Source organism: Delphinus delphis, chromosome 17 (assembly GCF_949987515.2).
Source record: "Delphinus delphis chromosome 17, mDelDel1.2, whole genome shotgun sequence".
Taxonomy (NCBI): Eukaryota; Metazoa; Chordata; class Mammalia; order Artiodactyla; family Delphinidae; genus Delphinus; species Delphinus delphis.
Genome location: NC_082699.1, coordinates 313,075 through 333,778, shown reverse-complemented (window position 1 = coordinate 333,778; position 20,704 = coordinate 313,075). Strand labels below are relative to the sequence as shown.

General features: G+C 45.3%; 1 protein-coding gene across 2 annotated transcripts in view; it reads right to left on the bottom strand.

The window, feature by feature from the left end:
• The window catches only part of SPIDR (scaffold protein involved in DNA repair), a 353,204-nt gene extending 338,880 nt beyond the window's left edge, over nt 1-14,324 (bottom strand). For both annotated transcript variants that reach the window (XM_060035355.1, XM_060035356.1), the window contains exon 1: nt 14,250-14,324. In XM_060035355.1, the coding sequence (XP_059891338.1) occupies nt 14,250-14,282 (33 nt within the window). In that variant the 5' untranslated portion in view covers nt 14,283-14,324. The remainder of the gene's footprint in view (nt 1-14,249) is intronic.
• Nucleotides 14,325-20,704: the final 6,380 nt, after the last annotated feature.

The window sequence follows — 20,704 nt, the reverse complement described above, 5'->3', positions numbered from 1 at the left end:
GGAAATTCATAACATTAAATACAGTTGACCCTTGAACAACAGAGGTTTGAACTGCATGGGTCCACTTACACATGGATTTTTTTCAATAAATACCTACTCCAGTATCACATGATCCACAAGTGGCGGAATCCATGAATGTGGAACCACAGATACAGAGGGCTAACTGTGAAGTTATACATGGACTTTCAACTGCACAGGGTATCAGCCTCCTAAACTCCTCACTGTTCAAGGGTCAACTTATTTTCATTGGAAATGAAAAAAACTCAAATCAATAACCTAAATTCCAACCTCAAGAAACTAGAAGAACAAAAAATAACTAAAGCAAGCAAAAGGAAGAGAATAGTAGGAATCAATTCAATTCAAAATAGGAAAACAACTATTTTTTAAAGCAATAAAACCAAGAGCTAGTCCTTCAAGAGATTATTACAATTAATACACATCTATGAGGACTGACAAAAAACAGAAACAGAGAAGACACAAATGACAAATATGAGTTTGAAATAGGGGATATCACTACAAATCCTACAGCCATTGAAAAAATATATCCCTACAAATCCTACAGCCATTAAAAAGATAAAGGAACACTACAAACTTTGCACTCATAAACTCAATAATTTATAAGTCAACCAATTCCTCAAAAACCACAACTTCCAAAACTCAACCAAGAATAGATAATGTAAACAGACCTTATAATCATCAAATAAATTGAATTTGAAGTTTAAAAGTCCCAGAAAACAAACCACTAGGCCCAAGTGATTTCATTACACAATTCTAACAAACCTTCAACAAAGAATTAACATCGACTTTTTATAATAACTTCCAGAAAATAAAACAAGAAAGAACACTTCCAAACTCATTTTAGGAAACTAACATTACCCTGATAAGAGTAAGGCAAAGACAATATAAAAAAGAAAACTACAGACCAAATGTCTCTTATGAATTTAAATGCAAAAAAAACTCAACAGAATATCAGCAAAAGGAATCTAATAACATTTACAAAGAAATGTACACCATGGCCAAGTGGGGTTTATTTCAGGTGTGCACGGCTGATTCAACATTCAAAAATCAACCAATGTATGAGAATCCGCCTGCCAATGCAGGGGACACAGGTTCGATCCCTGCTCCGGGAAGATCCCACACACCGCAGCGCAACTAAGCCCATGCACCACAACTAGTGAGCCTGCAACTAAGCCCATACCACAACTACTGAGCCTGTGCTCTAGAGCCCACAAGCCACAACTGCTGAGCCCACGTGCCACAACTACTGAAGCCTGTGCACCTACAGCCCATGCTCCAGAACAAGAGAAGTCACAGCAATGAGAAGCCCAAGCACCTCAACGAAGAGTAGCTCCCGCTCGCCGCAACTAGAAAAAGCCTGCACGCAGCAACAAAGACCCAACACAGCCAAAAAGAATAAATTAACTAATTAAAAAATATATATGGATCAATTTTTTTTAAAATCACCCAATGTAATCTACCATATATCAACAAGCTGAAAAGACAAACTGCAGCATCTGGCACACAAAAAATGCATATAATAAAATCCAATACCAATTCATTATAAAACTGTAATCTAACTACAAATAAAAGTAAACTTTCTCAACTTAAGACCAACTACCAAAAACCCTCAGCTCACATCATACTGAACCAGGAAAGAATGAATGCTTTCCCCCTAAGATCAGTAACAAGTAAGGATGTCCACTCTCATAACTCTTATCCAACATGGTACTGGAAGTTCTAGCTGCTACAATAAGGCAGGGAGATGGGACAGGGGTGGGGGGGCGGCAGTGGACAACAGTGGATTTGAGAATATACAGCTTGAAAAAGATAAAACAAAACTACAAAGACATGATAGTCTACACAGAAAATCCCAAGAAATCTAACCAAAAAAAATGGCTAGTACTAATAAGTACTAGCCAGCCTTGCTGAGTTCAGCAAGGCTACAGAATATAACATGAATGCACGAAAACCAATCCATTTCTAAATACTAACAATAAACATGTAGAAACTAGAATTAAAAGCACAATACAATTTACAATCACACCAAAATAAATGAAATACTTAAGTATAAAGTTACCAAAACATGTATGGCACCTGCATGCTACAAATTTCAAAATGCTGATGAAAGAACCCAAAGATTAACAAATGGAGAGACATGGACTCACAGATGTCTATCTGCCCCAGATTGACAGATAGCTTTAATTCATTTCCTATCAAAATTCCAGAAAGTATTTTGTAGACATAGCCAAACTATCTTAAAACTTACAGGTAAAGCCACAGGCCCTAGAAGAGCTAAAACTGTTTTGAAGAAGAATAAAGTGGAAAGTCACTCTATCCAATGTTAAGGCTTAGTAGGCAAAGAGATAGACACATAGATGACTGGACCACTTCAGAAACCCAGAAATAAACCCACACATATTTGCACAATTGGTTTATGACAAACATGCAAAAGCAATTCAATGGCAGAAGGAACAGACTTTCAATAAATGGTAGTGGACAACTGAAAGTCCATAGACCAAAAAAAGAAAAAAAAAAACCTCAACCTAAACCTCACACCTTATATGAAAATTAACTCAAAATATGTCATAAATTTAAATGTAAAACATTAAACTATAAAGCTGTTAGAAAAAAACAGAAAATTTTTGAGTTCCAGAGCCAGGCAAAGAGTTGTTACAGATTTGATAGCAAATGCACCAACTATCAAATGAACATGGTAAAAATTTTAAAATGTTGCTGCCAGAAGATATTTGGCAACAACATGTCCAACAAGGGACTAGTACCCAGAATATTTTTTAAGCTCTCAAAATTCAGCAATAACCCCAAAAAATCCAATTTAAAAATTGGTAAAAGAAACGAACAGGTATTTTGCCAAAGAAGATAGACAGATAGCAAATAATCACATAAAAACATGTTCAACATCATTAGCCATCATGGAAATACAAATTAAAACCACAATGAGTTATCAGCACACACCTATCATAATGGCTAAAATAAAAAACCTGATGAGCAAACTTCCAGAATAAGAGAATAAGAACCTCTAATAACTTGCTCCTTCATAAAAGAAATAATAACAGCGGGAAAAAATAGTCAAAGTTTAATTTTTCAAAACTTTGGAAATTAACCATAGGCTCATAATCTGAACAGCATTCACTCAAGAAAAGGAGCTTAATATCGACAAGAACAGTGAACTTTTTGGTGTTTTAATTTGCCCTCATCTCATGCCCCCTCTCTAGCTCCATAGTAGCCTTGAAAAACAGCAGCCTCATAACCAGGATAAGCTGTGTAAACTGGCAGCCCAGCAGTCAGAGGAGAGAGCAAACTGGGTTTGTAGGTCCTCAAAAGGCCCTATCCACAGAGTATTATCACTATCTGAACTGCCTGGCAGCTCCTGAGAAAAAAAACTTATTCACAGAACTTAGTTCGACCTGACTCACAGCTCACTCAATGGGAAAGTCCTATCACCAGGGCATTTGTCTAAAACAATTGACAGCAATTCATATTATAGCTGCCTGCGGCAGCAATAGTCGTTTCAGGGACCAAAGAGTCAAAAGTGCTAACGAAGGAATATCTTTAGAATAAGATGTCCACAGGCAGCACTGAAAAGATCTGACATGTTCCAGGGGATCTGGAATGCTACCTGATCTGCAGGGCTGTGTGTATGCCCAGGAAAAACCTGAGAAGGCCCCACTATCTCAGCTCTGGATAATGTCAAGGCCCTGCACAAGGAGAAAGTTAAGTCAGTTATAAACTGCCAGACTATAGCAGGCACGCCTCAACACACACAGAGCTCTTCAGTAAAGAATGAAAGACTTATTGGCTCAAAGCATCTAAAGAAATATCTGTCCAATAATTCACAGACAAGTAAACAAACACTGTAGTGTGTTCAGCAGCTACAAACAGGAAATATTTTTTTCCTCAAATTTTTGGCATTTACTGTAAGCCTCAAATAGCCACCAACACTCCATTTTATGCAGTTTATGGGTCCGGGTTCACAGGGCAGGGCATGGGCTGGGACAGCAAGGCTCCTTTACTTCCAGCTCTTTGATGGCAATCCACCCCTTGCCCCTTAATGGACCCATCTCCTAGAGGTAGCAGGAAAAGTTGGAGATGCCCCTTTTCCTACAGAAAACAGGAACTTTACAAACTTTAAGAAACTTTAGGAAAGTCATTAAACAAACAAATAGCAAAACAAACAAATTAAAAAACCTCTGGGGAGGGGATGGGAACTTAATGTCCAGAGTTGTTGCATTATATTTTAAATGTCTGGTTTCAACCAAAAATCGTAAGACACAAAGAAACAGAAAGGTATAACAAGAAAAATGCAGTCAAGAAAAACTGTACCTGAGGGAGGCCAGAAGCTGGATTCACCAAAGACTTTAAATCAGCTTCTGTAAATATGCTCAAAGAAAAAAAAGGAAATTGTCTAAAAAAGTTAAAATAAAATTGCCCAGCAAATAGAGAATATAAAGACATAATTATTTTTTAGAAAGAAAGCAAGAAACCACTACACTCAAATAGAAATTCAAGAACTGAATAGTACAATAACTGAAATGAAAAGTTCTCTAGAGAGGCTCTATAGCAGATTTGAGCTAGCAGAAGAAAAAGTCAGCAAACTTTACAACAGGACAATTGAGAGTATCCAAGATGAAGAGCAGAAAAAAAATAATGAACAGAACCTCAGAGACCTGTGGGACACCATCAGGTATACAAATATATGCATGAGTCCCAGAAAAAAAGGAAGATGTAGAAAGAGTATCTGAAAAAATACAGACCAAAAACTTCCCAAATTTGATGAAATGTTGATTATACACCCAAGAAACTCAAAAAACTCTGAGGATAAACTCAGAGACCAACCCTGAACACATCATGTCTACTAAAAGACAAAGAGAAATCATAAAAGCAGCAAGAGAAAAAAGACTCGTCATGTAAAAGGATCCCCAATAAAATAGCTGACTACCCACAAGAAATCATGAAGACCCCCTCAAACAAACAAGAGCAGAATACACATTCTCCTTACATACATATGAAACCTTCCTGTAAATAGAACAAGCCTCAATACATTGTAAAGGAGTGAGAGCATATTACTATTCTTACACAACAATACAATGAAACTAACAACAAAAATACAACTGCAAAAATCACAAAAATATGGAAATTAAACAACACACTCCTAAATATCGAGTGGATCAAAGACAGAATAACAAGAAAAATTAGAAGATATTATGAGAAAAATGAAAAAAATAAGATATATTAAACTTGCAGAGGCAGAAAAAAGCAATGCTTACAAAAAAACTTATAGCTGTAAATATCTATTTTTAAAAAGGCCTCAAATTAATAGCTTAACCGCTAATCTTAGAAAACTAGAAAGATAAGAGCAACTAACCCAAAGCAAGCAGAAGGAAGGAAATGAGGACAGAAATAAAATAGAAAACAAAATAATGAAGAATATAAATATAACCAAAAGTTGGTTCCTTGAAAAGACCAAAACGGACAAACCTTTAGCTAAACTCACAAAAAGAAAAAAAAAGAGGGAAAGAGAGAAGATTCAAATTGCAAAAACAAGAAATGAAAGAGAAAAAGCACTAAAGGATTATAGGAAACCCTATAAGGGAATAATATGAAAAACTGTACGCCAACAAATTAGGTAACTACCATACAATACACACACTCCAAGAAAGACACAAACTAGCAAAACTGACTCAAGTAGAAATTAAAAAACTGAATAGGGCTTCCCTGGTGGCGCAGTGGTTAAGAATCCACCTGCCAATGCAGGGGACACGGGTTCAAGCCCTGGTCCGGGAAGATCCCACATGCCGCAGAGCAACTAAGCCTGTGCGCCACAACTACTGAGCCTGTGTTCTAGAGCCCGTGAGACACAATTACTGAGCCTGCGTACCACAACTAGTGAAGCCCGCACACCTAGAGCCCGTGCTCTGCAATGAGAAGCCACCACAATGAGAAGCCACCACAATGAGAAGCCCACACATCACAACGAAGAGTAGCCCCCGCTCGCCGCAACTGGAGAAAGTCAGCACTCAGCAACGAAGACCCAACGCAGCCAAAATAAATTAATTAATTTTTTAAAAAACTTAATAGACATAACAAATGGATTGAATCAGTAATTTGGAAACTTATCACAAAGAAAAAGCAAGACTCAGACGACTACACTAATAACTTATGCCAAACGTAAAAATGCATTAACATCCATGCTTCACAAACTCCTAACTCATACTATGAAACCAAACATCCTTATAACAAAACCAAAGACATCAAAAAGAAAAAACTAGACCATTATTACTTATGAATACAGTTGCAAAAATCCTCAACAAAATATTAGCATACTGAATCCAGCAATATATGCAAAGGGTTATACACCACGGCCAATAGGGATTTTCCCTCCAGCAATGCAAGATTGATGTAACATCCAAAACTCAATAAATATACCATATTAATAAAGGACAAAGGAAAAAATTGGATCAACAGAAAAAAAACTTACAAAAGCCAACACCCTTCCATAGTAATTCTCAACATACCTGCAATGGAACAGTAGTTCCTCAATCCGATAAAGAATATCTAAATAGAACTCACAGCTAACATCATACATAATAAATTACTGAATGTTTTCTCCCTAAGATAAGGATCAAGAAAAGGATGTGAGCTCTCACCACTTATATTCAAGATTGTACTAGAGGTTCTAGCCACGGCAATTAGGCAAGGAGAAGAAATAAGACATCCAAACTGGAAAGGAAGAGGTAAAACTATCTCTGAATACTTAGAGATGATATGGTCTTATATATAAACAATCCTAAGAAACACACACACAATTAGAACAAATGACTTCAGCAAAGTTGCAAGACACAATCTGAATATTAAAAAAAATCAAGTGTAATTATATACACTAGCAATGACCAACACAAAAAACGAATTTTTTAAAAATTCCATTAATAGCAACAAAAAGAATAGAATGCTTAGAAATAAGTTTAATCAAGGAAGTGCAAGACTTCTACAGTGAAAACTACAAAACATAGTTAAAAGAAATGAAAGAGCTAAATAAAATGGAAAGACACCCCACGTTCGTGGCTTGGAAAGCTTAATACTGTTAAGACAGCAATACTCTCCAATTTCCCTACAGAGTTACCTAATAAAAATCCCACATGGCTGTTTGCAGAAATTGACTGATGTTACTATTCACATGAAAATGCTAGGAACCCAGAATAATTTAAACAATCTTGAAACAGAACTCAAGCTAGAGATTTCCTAACTTCAAAACTTACTACCAAGCTACAGTAATTAAGAAAGTATGGTAGCGGCATAAGGGTAATACCTAAATGAATGGAACAGAATTCATACTTAAGAAATAAATCCTTACATTTGTGGTCAATTGATTTTAAAATGCAAAAACAATTCAATGGAGAAAGAATAATCTTTTCAACAAATGGTACTGGCACAACTGAATATCCACATGCAAAAGAATGAAGGTAGGGCTTCCCTGGTGGCGCAGTGGTTGAGAGTCCGCCTGCCGATGCAGAGGACACGGGTTCGTGCCCCGGTCCGGGAAGATCCCACATGCCGCGGAGCGGCTAGGCCCGTGAGCCATGGCCGCTGAGCCTGAGCGTCCGGAGCCTGTGCTCCGCAACGGGAGAGGCCACAACAGTGAGAGGCCCGTGTACCGCAAAAAAAAAAAAAGAATGAAGGTAGACCCTTTCCTTACACCACATACAAAAATTAACTCCAAATGAACCACAGACCTAAATGTAAGAGCTAAAACTAGAAACTCTTAGAAAAAAACATACAAATAAACCTTTATGACTTATGACCTAAGTGATTTCTTAGATATGCACCAAAAGCATAAGCAACGAAAGTAAAAAGACTGGACTTCATCAAAACTTTTAAACATTTGTGCTTCAAATGACCTCATTAAGAAAATGAAAAGCAAGCCCACCGAGTGGGAGAAAATATTTGCAAACCACATATCTGATAAGGAAACTGTATAGAGAATTTATAAAGAACCCTTACAATTCAACAATAAAAAGACAAATCCAACTAAAACATGGGCAAGGGCTTCCTTGGTGGCGCAGTGGTTAAGAATCCGCCTGCCAATGCAGGGGACACAGGTTCGAGCCCTGGTCCGGGAAGATCCCACATGCCGCGGAGCAACTAAGCCCGTGCGCCACAACTACTGAGCCTGCGCTCTAGAGCCCGTGCACCTACAGCCTGTGCTCCCCAGCAAGAGAAGCCGCCACAATGAGAAGCCCGCAGACCGCAACGAAAAGTAGCCCCTGCTTGCCACAACTTGAGAAAGCCCACATGCAGCAACGAAGATCCAACACGGCCAAATTTAAAAAAAAAAACATGGGCAAGTAATTTGAATACACATTTCTTCAAAGAAGATACACAAATGACCAATAAGCACGTGAAAAGATACTCAACATAATTAGTCATTAGGGAAACGCAAATCAAAACCAAAACAATAAAATACCACTTTCTACCCATTAAGATGGCTAAAGTCAAAAGAACGCAATAACAAGTATTGACAAGCATGCGGAGAAATTAGAATCCTCATTCCTTGCTGGTGAGACTAAAAAATGTAACCACTTGGAAAACAGTTTGGCAGTTCCTCAAAATTTAAACATACAATTACCATATGACTCATCAATTCCACTGGTAGGTTTACATCCAAGGTAAATGAAAACTTTCATCTTCACAAAAATTGGTACACAAACGATCATAGCAGCATCATTCATAACAACCAAAAAGTGTAAATAATCCAAATATCCATCAACTGATGAATGGAATTTTTTTAATGTCGTATACCATACAATGAAAAATTATTCAACCATAAAGGGGAATGAAGTACTGATACATGCTACAACAATGGATGAACCTTGAAAATGTTAGGCTAAGTGAAATAAGCCAGTCTCAAAAGACCATGTTATTCCATTTATATGCAATGTCCAGAATAGGCAAATCTATACAGATGGAAAGTAGCTTAGTGGTTGCCAGGGGGATGGGGAAGGAGAGAATGTGGAATGACTGCTAACAGCCATGGAGTTCCTTTTCAGTGTGATGAGAATATTCTCTAATAAGAAATATTTGTACAACTTTGTGAATATACTAAAAACCACTGAATTCTGTACTCTAAAAGCATGAATTTATTATCTATGAAATTGAATCACTCATACATTGCCAGTGTAATATTGTACAGCCACTCTAGAAAAGTTTGTTAGTTTCTTATAAAACTAAACATCAAATTACGATATGACCCAGCAATTACACTCTTGGGCATTTACCTTAGAGAAATAAAAACATATGTTCCCCAAAACACCTGTACACAAGTGTTCACAGCAGCTTTATTCTAATAGCCAGAAACTGGAAACAGCCCAGATGTACTTCAACAGGTAAAATGCTAAGTGAAACTGTGGTACATCCATTCTGTGGTAGTCCATTCCATGGACTACGACTCAGCAATAAAAGTGAAGAAGCTACTGATATACACAACCTAGACAAGCTGAGTGGGAAGAAAAATAAGGAAAACAATGTCAAAAGGTTATAAACTGTATGATCCTATCCCAATAACATTTTTGTTTTGTTTGGTTTGGTTTGGTTTGGTTTGCGATACGTGGGCCTCTCCCTGTCGTGTCATCTCCCGTTGCGGAGCACAGGCTCCGGACGCGCAGGCTCAGTGGCCATGGCTCACGGGCCTAGTTGCTCCGCGGCATGTGGGATCTTCCCGGACTGGGGCACGAACCCGTGTTCCCTGCATCGGCAGGCGGACTCTCAACCACTGCGCCACCAGGAAAGCCCCCAATAACATTTTTGAAATGACAAAAACTTTTAAATAATGAATAGATGAATGATTGCCAGGGGCTTGGGGTGGGAGTTAATGGGAGTCGGTGTGATTATAAAAAGGATCCTATGCTGATGAAACTGTTCAGTATCTTGACTGTGGTAGTAGATACATGAACCTACACGTGATACAACTGTACAGAACTAAACACACACACACACAGATGCACACCTGGGGAGATTTGAATAAGACAGTTGTATTGTATTAATGTCAATACATTGGTGGTGATATCGTACTACAGTTTTGCAGAATGTTACCATTGTGGCCAACTAGATAAAGAATACGTGAGATGTCTGTAATTCCTTACAACTGTTATGTGATTCTACGATTACCTCAATTTTAAACAGGGATTGCCTTCAGGAACATGATTAAGTGCAGGAAGGAGCAGGGCAACAATTGCTGGTTTTCATGAGAAATTTTTTCATACTACTTTTTTTTATCTATGAGCACATATTATTTTGATTTAAAAGAAAATATTTTTCCCCTTACAGGAAATATATATGTGAAGTACCTGACATACGAAAACTCTTCAATAAATGTTAGTTCTCCTTTCCTTCCATTTTAAGGATAAGACAACGTCTAGACTAGGATATCAGTACTAAGGAGTCCAACTCTGAGAAGCAGAGCCACTGGTAAATCATCCAATGGGATTACCAAGGGCTAAAACTGGAACCATAATATACTCCTACCAAGGTAACTATGAGAGAATCTCTCTCCACCACTGAACAACTTTAAAACTAAGCCCTCTTCCTATTCCTTGTTCAACAAATTGAGTGAAGCAATTCTGGAGAAATCTAAAGGCAAAACAGTAGAGGATGAACAATAGCTCTGTCCTCATCTAGAAATTTCTTTCATTATCATAGTGTTTTATTATTAATTGCTTTCATTATCACTAACATTAATCGAGTGCCTATACGCTCAGTACATCATTTCATGCAGTTCTCATCATTTAACCCTCATACCAACCTTGCAAGATCGGTATTATCTTATCCCCATTTGATAGACAAAGCAGCTACAACTTAGAAATGCTGTGTATATTGTGCTGGTCAGAGAGCTAGTAAGCAACATGTCAGGATTTTCTCCCAAGTATGTCTAATTCCAGAAATAAAGATTCTAGCCACTGATTCTGCATTATCTCACTTTAACAAAAGTGTCTAGCGATAACTGTCACGTGCACCTTCAACTCAAAGGCACATAACAGCAGCTGAGCTTTCCGACCGGGTTGAGAACCTGGGAATATCACTGGAACTTCTAAGTCTCAAGCCCAGTCACGGTATCAGCCACTAGCCTCCTCCTAATCATGATGTCTCACCTGCCATTCTGCATGCTTATGGCCAAGTACGTCAGTGTTTCCTTTCAAGCATTAAGACTCCTACCCTTCTACCAATTCACTTTACCAATCACCAACCCACAAGGTTAGGATAAAAAGACCCACAAATGAGAGTGGCCCTCTTCATATTTTCTTATTACTTGTCCTTGGTCAATGCTGGTAAACACTCTTACCATTCCCTACCCCTCTACTCTCACACACACACTTACATACACAAGTTCCACACCCGTGCTTGCCTTTACCTCTCCTTGTCACCATCATAGCGCAAGCCGTCACATCTTCTCTAAGGTTAAAATAAGCCACTATAAAACTCAGCAGACCTCCCATCTACTGCGCTCTCCTTCTTCCCTATAGTCTCAGAGGAAAAATACTCCTATTACCTAATACTAGCCCTTTTCTGTAACAGAAGCCAGGTCCTCATTCTATCCTTGGCTCCTCCCCATCCTGCTTCAAAGAAGCAATGTTTCCCTTTCTTGAAAAATAAACAACTTCTTTGAAATGACACGTACACTGCATTTAATTAAAAATTACTATGTCCTTGTTATTATGAAAGAAGCACCAGAAATAAAATAAGGTTTTCTGATGGGGACCCAAAGGAGTAGAGAAGGAGGGTGTCATCAGAAAGATATGATGTTCCTTTATTTCTTTTATGACCTTACCAAGATAGTTTTCCTTTCAGTGAGAAAGAGAAGGGGGAGAGCTATAATTCAGTCTGAGGAGGCAGAAGGAACTGTGAGAGTGAGGGGAGGACCAGGAAATCTCAGAAGGTAAGCAACTGATAGGTAAAGGGAGTACCTGTGGTCGTTCCTGGCTATTTATCAAAGGGAGAAGACAAAGCTTAAAGGGAATAAGAATCATAGCACTTGAAAGGACAGTGAGGGGGCAAAGGCAGGAGGGAAGAAAGAAATAAAATACACCCAGCCGTGGAGCAACTTGGAGCCTAATCTCTCCTTGGGCCTTAAGTTCCCTAACATCAGGTAAGAAGCAACTAACTCTCCCCAAGCTTCCCATTTTTCACAGGTTCAAGTTTTGCGTCACCACTGACTCTTCCCTCTTCATCTTTCAATTTCAGGTACTTAAGTCTCATCTTCCTTTTATTATCTATCAACTCAGTCCTTTCCCAATACTATTCCCAATTCTACGATGTTAGTTCAGGCACATATCAACTTCCATTTTAAGAGTCCAGAAAGATCTACATGGCTTGCCCAGAATTATAAAATTAGTTAGCTGTAGAGCTGAGACTGGTACCCAAGTCTTCTGACCAGGGTATTTCTCCATGTTTCTTCATACCTACAATACTTGCAAACCTTCTATACTAGTTCTCCTTTCATTCATTCATCAGATATCTATTAAGTATCTAATATGTTCAAAGGATTATGACAGGTGCTGTGATAAGGTCTTGAAAACTGATAGAATGACGAAGGGAAAAGTGAGTATCAAGTCAAAAACATGAAGATTTCTAACTGAGGATGTAGTGTAAGTGCCTGACATTAAGCATCTGATTGCCAGGTGGCATCCACTTTAGAAGAAATCCACCTTGAATAAAAGCATCTACAGCTGTATGCCAGAGCTACTTGCAAAACAACCAGGTAAGGAACTAGGCTGCCCTCACCCATGAAGGTTCCTCTTTCAACAAGTCCTGGTAACCTAAATAACTGACCATTTGAGTGACCGTGCTTCCCCCTCCCTGCTATTGCTTTAAATTAGCCAACGAAGAATGAATCCCCGAAATTCTAGACACCTAACCCCCAGACCCTAATAAAGGCAGACCCCAGGTGTGCCGTCCCTCTCTCCCTGTGTCTCGCCCCCCAACCTCACCGTGAGGTCCTTGGGTGTACCATGCACCCTCCAGGACCTGTGAGGAATGAACCTTGCTCCTCCAAGTCTCCTGACGGTTTCTGCTGAAGTGCACCCTGCAATCGCAATTAGAGAGCATCAGTGTCAACAGGCTGAGAGCAGCACAACACAGGAGGAAGTGCTGGCACCCAGGGGACTAAGGGCGAGAAAATGACAACTTCATGGTGCACTGCGTTTAAACCGCGCTCAAGGGAAAGGTCAAATACACATCTGAAAATCGTCCATACAGAGGGACAGCTAACATCAATGTGTGAGACTTCCCAGAACAAACTTGGAAAGTGAGGAAAAAGGCGCAAAGTCAGAAGTCAGAACCTGGCAGGAAGGCAGCAAAGGAGAAATAAATGAGCAGTTGCAATACAGGGAAAGAATCAAGTGGCAAATGTGTCAAATGCTACAGTGACCAAGTTCACAAGTTACATGGGCTTCCACAATTTAACATACTTCCTTGATTCCTTGGTTTTTTCTTTCTTCACATTTTAGTATTTTTGAAATCAGGGTTAGGTATGCTTGTCATGGGCTTCCTGGACTTCGTAAATGGGTAGTCACAAAACTGACAGCGTGTGTGACAACCAATGATATTCCAGGGGCAAGGAGACACAGCAGTGAGACAGCGGCTGAACCAGCGTGCGCGGACTATTTTTTCAGGAACTTTTTTGGTAAGAAAAGAGGAGTCAAGAAAGGAGTCAGTGTCTGCTTTCATTCAGTTTTCAGTACGACGAGACAAGCATGTCGGTAAGCATGGAGCTCAGAAATCGCTTTCAAAAGGTAAAGGGCACACGCAGGACAAACGTAAGACACTCAGAACGCAGCTGCGCCGCTCTCAGCGTGGTCACCAGGCGGACCCCGCGCCCGACTCGGCCGAGACGCTCCCGCTCCGGCGTCGGAAGTGGCAGGGGAGGCAGCGCGGCGCAGACGCGGCGGCTACGCAGGCCCTCCCGGACCCCAGGACGCCGCTGTCGCCCTGCGGCCCAGCAGAGACCCGCGAGCACCAGGTGGACTCGGGCCACACGGCCGGGCTCACTCGCTCCGGCCGCCCCGCAGCCGCGACCCTCGCCCTCCAGGGAGGCGGCCCCTCCCGCCCCGCCTCCAACGCGGGCTGCGTCCACGCCACAGACGCCCCGGCCGCCCACCAGCCCGGGGCCAGCCACACGCGCCCCGCGGGCGAAGCCGACGTGGGGGGACCAAGGAGACGGCGCCCAGAGACCCACAGCCTACCTTCGAGCCACGAGACTGGTCTCCGCGGGGCATCTCCGCGCGCGCCGCCTCCTCCAGAGCGTGCCACCCCCTCAGGCCGCCGGAAGGCCGCGCGTCCCCGGACCAACTCGGCGCGCCGCGACACACCACGTTCTGCGATTGGCGGACGCTCGGGCTGGGGGCGGGGATTCTCCGGACGCACCGCCCTCCCAGCGCGCCGCGCCTCACTGCACTCTGCGATTGGCGGACACTCGCGCGGGGGCGTGGTTTCCCTGCTACCCACGCTTCCTGGCACTGATCTACACTGCGGCCGCTGAGAACCGGGCGCCGGCACCAGTCGTAGGTCCGGGTTGTCCTTCGCTGCTCGGCCTGCCTGTAACTGGGCCGGGGTCCGGCAGAGCACGCGCTGGAGTGGCCGCAGCGCTGCCGTAGCCTCCTGGTCAGGGAGCTGCTGAAAAACCCGCGCGGGGTTTTTCAAATAAAGCTCGTACGTGGTGTGCTTTGTCAGGCAAGGACCGGCCTTAAAAATAAACGGTAACCCGAAGTGGGCTATGAATTCAGCAAACCGTGCTTAGGGAATGGTTGCAGCCGTGGATAACCGGAGACAGGGGTGTTATTTCCCCATCTACTTGAGCGCTGGGGGTTAGTATCTAGAGCAGAAGTTTTCAAGTTCAGAGACGCCAGAATCGCTGCTTCTCCCTAATGACGGCCTGGTCCTCGAATGTTCTGGGCAGGAAGAGGGTCGAAGAGGATGCTGGCCTGTCCCCTCTGCCTCCTGGGGGCCCAGACACAGGGCTCGTGGACTGCTGAACCTTGAGGCCTGGATGCTTCCAGGTGTGGGATGAACCTGCCACTGCACAGTGGAGCTGCCTCTACCGAGATTCAGGAAACGGGGGGACCCACCAAACGGAGCCCATCCCCAGGCTCTGCTGCAAGTCTGCTCGGACTGATCCTGAAGACTGGGGATCCCCATACTGACAGGGCCTGGATACCCATACTGACAGTGTTCTGTGGAATTTCCACTAGACCCCTTTCTACCCTGTTCTGAGCAAATTACTAGTCAATCTATGCTACCATCACCCCACGAGCAGACTGGGACGCTGAGGCTCCGAGAAGCCAGGTAATCCAGCCAGAAGCACAGATGTGAGGCCACGGAGTGGGGTCTGCACCCACCGCCCGCCCAGGGGGACTGCCCACTCCCCGCAGCTTCCACACCTGTTCCCTTCACCCACCTCCCAGGACGAGTTCGCAGAGCCTCCTCTTGGGGGGATTCACTTACCTTCTTCTAACAGGATCCGTCTCACTATCCTGTTCTGGGATCATCCGGAAGGCTTGTCACTCTGAAGCAGGATCAGCCTCATGTCACCAGGGCAGCTTTCCTGGATCACACGCACCACCTGCACGTCCACTCTCAGCTCAGACCCCAGCCCTATGGCTCTGTCTGGGATCCCACCCCCTCCTGCCTGGTCCGTCCCTCTCATGTCCCCTGCAGGGTCACCAGGAGCTCCCACCTGCCCCAGGCAGGCTGTCTGCTCTGTCCTGGGGAGGCCTCCGTGGTGTCAGGTGGAAGAAACAAGAGGTACCCGTGGGGCGTCCCTCACGCAGCACAGTGGCCAGCACCCACCTACTGACCTCATTACCCTGGATGGATGGGGGTTCAGGGAGCCCGCAGCATGTCCTGGTTCTCATCTCATCCCAGCGCTGCCCACAGGAAAGTAGCCAAGCAACTCTGTGCCGGCTGTACAGAGAGGACGCCCATACACACCTCCCCCTCCCAGAACACGGGGCTCTCGTGGTCAGGCCCCTCCCAGGGTACAGAGCTCACCTGGGCAGGCACCCAGCAGCCCACGGGGCTCTCGTGGTCAGGCCCCTCCCAGGGTATGGAGCTCACCTGGGCAGGCACCCAGCAGCCCACGGGGCTCTCGTGGTCAGGCCCCTCCCAGGGTATGGAGCTCACCTGGGCAGACACCCAGCAGCCCACGGGGCTCTCATGGTCAGGCCCCTCCCTGGATATGGAGCTCACCTGGGCAGGCACCCAGCAAGGCTGGGCACACAGGAACCGTACACGTAGCCCTCATTGCAGAGCACCCCAAGCCCACCTGTTGGTCAGAGCTGACCCTGAGCACCTCAGAGCAGGACCTGAACTAACAAACAGCCGCTCCGACAGGTCTGTGACCCTGGGCTTCACTCTGTGCGGCCTCCTTCCACCGGGTCTTCCAGAGGCTTCCACTGCAGCTGGGGCACCAGGCCTCTGTTTTCACCCACCACCCCTCCTCTCCCTGACTCCTGGGTTCCTCTCATTAGGAGAGGGTCTTGACTTTCTCTCCCACTCATGGACCAGAATAAATGATTAGAAAACAAGCAGAGCTGCAGCCCCGTGTGTATCCTGACCTTCAGGACGCAACACCTATTCCTTGGACCTGGCCGGTGCAGCAAGGCCCATTTTCTACAACTCTGAGCCCCTGAGGGGCGAGGATTGGCTGACCTGGGCAGCCTGACCCGGCCAGCCAGCCCTCCCCAGGTGTGCCTGGGTTGAGGTCAATATAAACACCGCTCCAGGCTGCAGGAGCCCCTGCAGCTGTGCCTGACGCCATAGTCTCTGCCCTATCAGCAGTTTTGCTGCTGGGATGGTGGGAGGGAGTAGGGCCCACGGCTCTGTGGGTGGCTCCGTGTGAGTGGGGCTCTGCTGGACTTTCCGCAGGAGTTGCCGGGCTGCCACCTGCTAAAGAAGAGGGTGTGTCACCCGTAACTGCCGTTGGAATTTCTCTCAGGGCAGAGGTGAGGAAGGAAAAAAGCAGTGGGGGCCGGGACAGGACGGGTATCTCAGGCAGGGAAATGGAAAGCTTCCAGAAGAGCGCCCAGGGCCAGGACCATCCTGGCTGGCCTGCAGACACCAAGTCGGCCGGCGTGCTGTGGTGGGGTGGCTCCACAGCCCTTCCTGTAGGCTTTCAAGTCCTTGCACACGTTCAGGTGTTTTACCTGGGAAGGGTGGGAACAGTTCAGCAGCAGCTGGCCTGGGGCTCAAGCTCACGTTTACTCAGAGACTACTCGGCACGGTCCCCCAGCTTTGCAAAGAGGATGCTCCTTGCGGGGGGGCTGCTGGCTGCATGGGAGACGATTCCCCACCTCTGACCAACTTCCGAATTGTTTACCACTGGAGCAAGTGTTCTGATAGGGTTTTCATCTGTGTAACTAGTGGGTTCTTAATTAGCAATGTGAACGGTGACATCAGAGGTCCTGAATCAGGATGGAAATACTTATCCCCAACATGTACAGGCATAAAAACCTGGGGAGGCCATGTGCAGCCAGCACCCTTAGGGATGGGCTTCTGACTGACTCCTCATCATTCTGGTGTCCAGCCTCTGCTTTATGATTTCTGGGGCCCAATGCTGACTCTAAGGGTTCTGCAATCCAGCCTCTGTCGGCCTTTAATGAGACCCGCACTCCAGGATCCTACAGAGTAGTGTCTGTGTGACCGTTCTGTGGCTTCTGTAAAAAATGACCACAAGCTGGGTGGTTTAAAACAACAGGAATTCATCCTCCCCCAGTCCTGGAGACCAGACATCTGAGGTCAAGGTGTTGCAGGACAGAAGTCTCTCCAAAGGCTCCAGGATAGGGTTCTTCCTGCCTTTTCCAGCTTTTGGGGTCTCCAGGCATTCCCAGGCTTGCGGCTGCATCCCTCCCATCTCTGCCTCTGTCTTCACATGGCTTCTCCTCTGTGTCTGTGTTTCTTCTCTTTTGTCTCTCATAAGGACTCTCTCAATTGGATTGAGGGCCACCCTAACCCAAGATGACCTCACCTCTAGATCCTTAAGTACATATAGAAAGACGCTTTTCCCAGATATGGTCCTGTTCATGTGTTCTGGGGGGGCACATCTTTTGGGGCCAGCATTCAACCCATTACCTGTGTATAAAATAACCCTCATTTTAGGAGATTACCAAGGTCCCGTATAGACTGGCACAGACAGCAGCCATGTGGGTGGGGTCTGGGCAGAGTGAGGACCCTGGAATCACCTGGAAAGGATGAAGTCCTGGCTGCATTAGGTGAGCTCTTCCAACACGGGGCACGTGGAAACAGCCACTCCACTCGGTCCGTTGAAAGGGACCCAGTGCCGAGTCCAGAAATGGTTATATTGCAAAGCTGGCTCTTCTGGGATTTCATCATCAATAGCATCATGTAACCAGTAACTACGGGCTTGGGGGAATCGGTTTCTGGCACGTGATGACAGCACTGTCTCTTTAAGCTCATCCAGCCTAGAATAGGAATGTTTGAAGGGGAAGAGTTTGGGACATTGTGAAGCTTGGTTGTCAAGGAAACTGAGAAGGTTTGCCAAGGAAATTTCTCCCTTAAACTGAAGGCAGGGCTGGGAGAGCTGAACTCCAGGGATCTTTTAAAGAGGCTGCTCTGAAGCACCATCACCCGAGAGGAGGTCTCAGTGTGAGCTGGGGTTTGAGAAAAGTGTGATGAGATGAAACCTGACTTTCTGTGACAGCTGGGGAGGGGTCTGTAAAGCACCTTGGCTTTTAAGGCAAAAGTTTGTTGCTGGAACAAAGTGTCTCCCAGAACTGGGCTGAAGTTCAAGATATCTCTGTCCCCTTCTTGTGAGATTCCAGGGCAGGTGGGTGTCAGGTCCCAGGCTCTGTCCCCCTTGTTTCTCCTCCCTGCTTCCAGGTGAGGGCTCCAACCAGCAGGGTGGGGTGACCAGGTGGGCATCATGCCCTCCGTCCTAGGATGCAGGCTGGCTAAGGCCCTCACCACCTTCACCCCTTCCCCTTGGTAACGCGAGAAACTGCGCCCCAGCTGTAAGGGGTGGGAAAGCTGGGAGGTGCAGGGTAGCTGTGAACAGGAAAAAGGGAAATGGGTTCTGATGGGCAGCTGCGCGGCCCTGTTGTGAGGGTCACCTGGACGGTAGCGCACAGACACTGGGTCCTGTGAAGCTTCGATGCTTTGTGGCTCTGGAAATCCTATAGGAGACAGTCCACAGCAGGTGAAGCTAATGCTCTCAGTGGAGCTGGTGAAGCCCAAGATCTGCAGTTCAGACCGAAGGTGCCGATGTACATACAGGACAAAAGCATCTCGTGGGATTGGACTTCAGGCACGTTTAACGTGAATGCAGCCATGTTAATGCCTAGCATCTTCTATCTTGTGCCTCCCCTCAGGGACCCCCTCCTCAGTTCCTGGGGTTCCTGTAACTCACGTACAGGGGATGGAGAGTGGGCTCTGTCCAGTCTGAGCCCTGAGTTACCCTGCATGTGAGTCTGCTCAGGACCGCCGTAACAAATAGCACAGACAGGGCAGCTTGGGTAACAGACCTATCTCCCAGTCCTGGATGCTGTCGGAGATCAAGGTGTGTGCACGCTGGCTTCTCCTGAGGCCTCTCTCCTTGGTGCTTAGGCAGCCATCTTCTCCCCAGGTCCTCACATGGTCTCCCCCTGTGCCTATCTGTGTCCTAATCTCTTCTCGTAGGACATCAATCCTATTGGATTAGGATCCACCCTACTGACCTCATTTTTATGTTGATCACCTCTTTAAAAATCCTATCTCCAGATACAGCCACATCCTGGGGTCCTGAGGGTTAGGGATTCAGCATGTGAATCTGGGGGGACGTGACTGAGCCTATACCATCCTCCTTAGGAACCAAGTGTGCTTCGGTCCTTCCTTCCCTCAAGTCACACGAGGTGATGTAATGGCTCAAGGAGAGGCCACTCGTGCAGAGTTTGTGTCCCAGCTGGGGACCCCTCCTCTGTTCTCTTGGATGAGGCCATGGCAGTTGCTGCCCCGTCCTGAGGTGAGCAGTTCTGGGGTTTCCTGCCGTGTCTCCCGGCCTGCTGAGGTGCACATTGTCAGGGAACTCAGGAGCCAGCAGCCTAGTGGGGATGCCGGGGACTCTCAGGGCCTTGGCAGATGTCCTCCCGGCAGATACCCTAGTGAAAGTGGGGAAACATTTGGGGGATTACAGGCGGGAGAGAGTCAGTCTCGTTTATGCTTCAGAAAGACCACGTTGGGGTGGGATGTGAGACGCACCGTGGGGCAGGGAGCTTTGTCAGGCCTGATGGAGGAACCAGGCACCAGATCGGGCTTGGGCCAGGGCTGTGGGTGTAGAGGGGAATTAGTGTGGGAACTGGCCACAGACCGTTGTCGAAATCTCGGCTTCCCTGTGCACCGAGGCTGAACAGAAATACGGAGATGGGTTTTGGAGGAAGAGAGAGATGGCTTTATTTTTCTGCCAGGCAGAAAGGAAGACAAAGCCGGCTAGCACCTCAAGAACTGGGCACCCCCTCCTTGAGAATCAGGGAAGATTTTATATGTGGGGCTCTCGCAGTCCGGGGTATAGGATAAGGATCAAAGTAGTGAAGGTCTTGCATTCCTCCTTTCCTTTGCATCATTTCAAAACAGTCACAGTTGGCATCAGGCCGCCCGGCAGTCTGTAATTGCGTCCATTTGCCTCTGGTTTATTGGCGGTAACCTCGTTTCT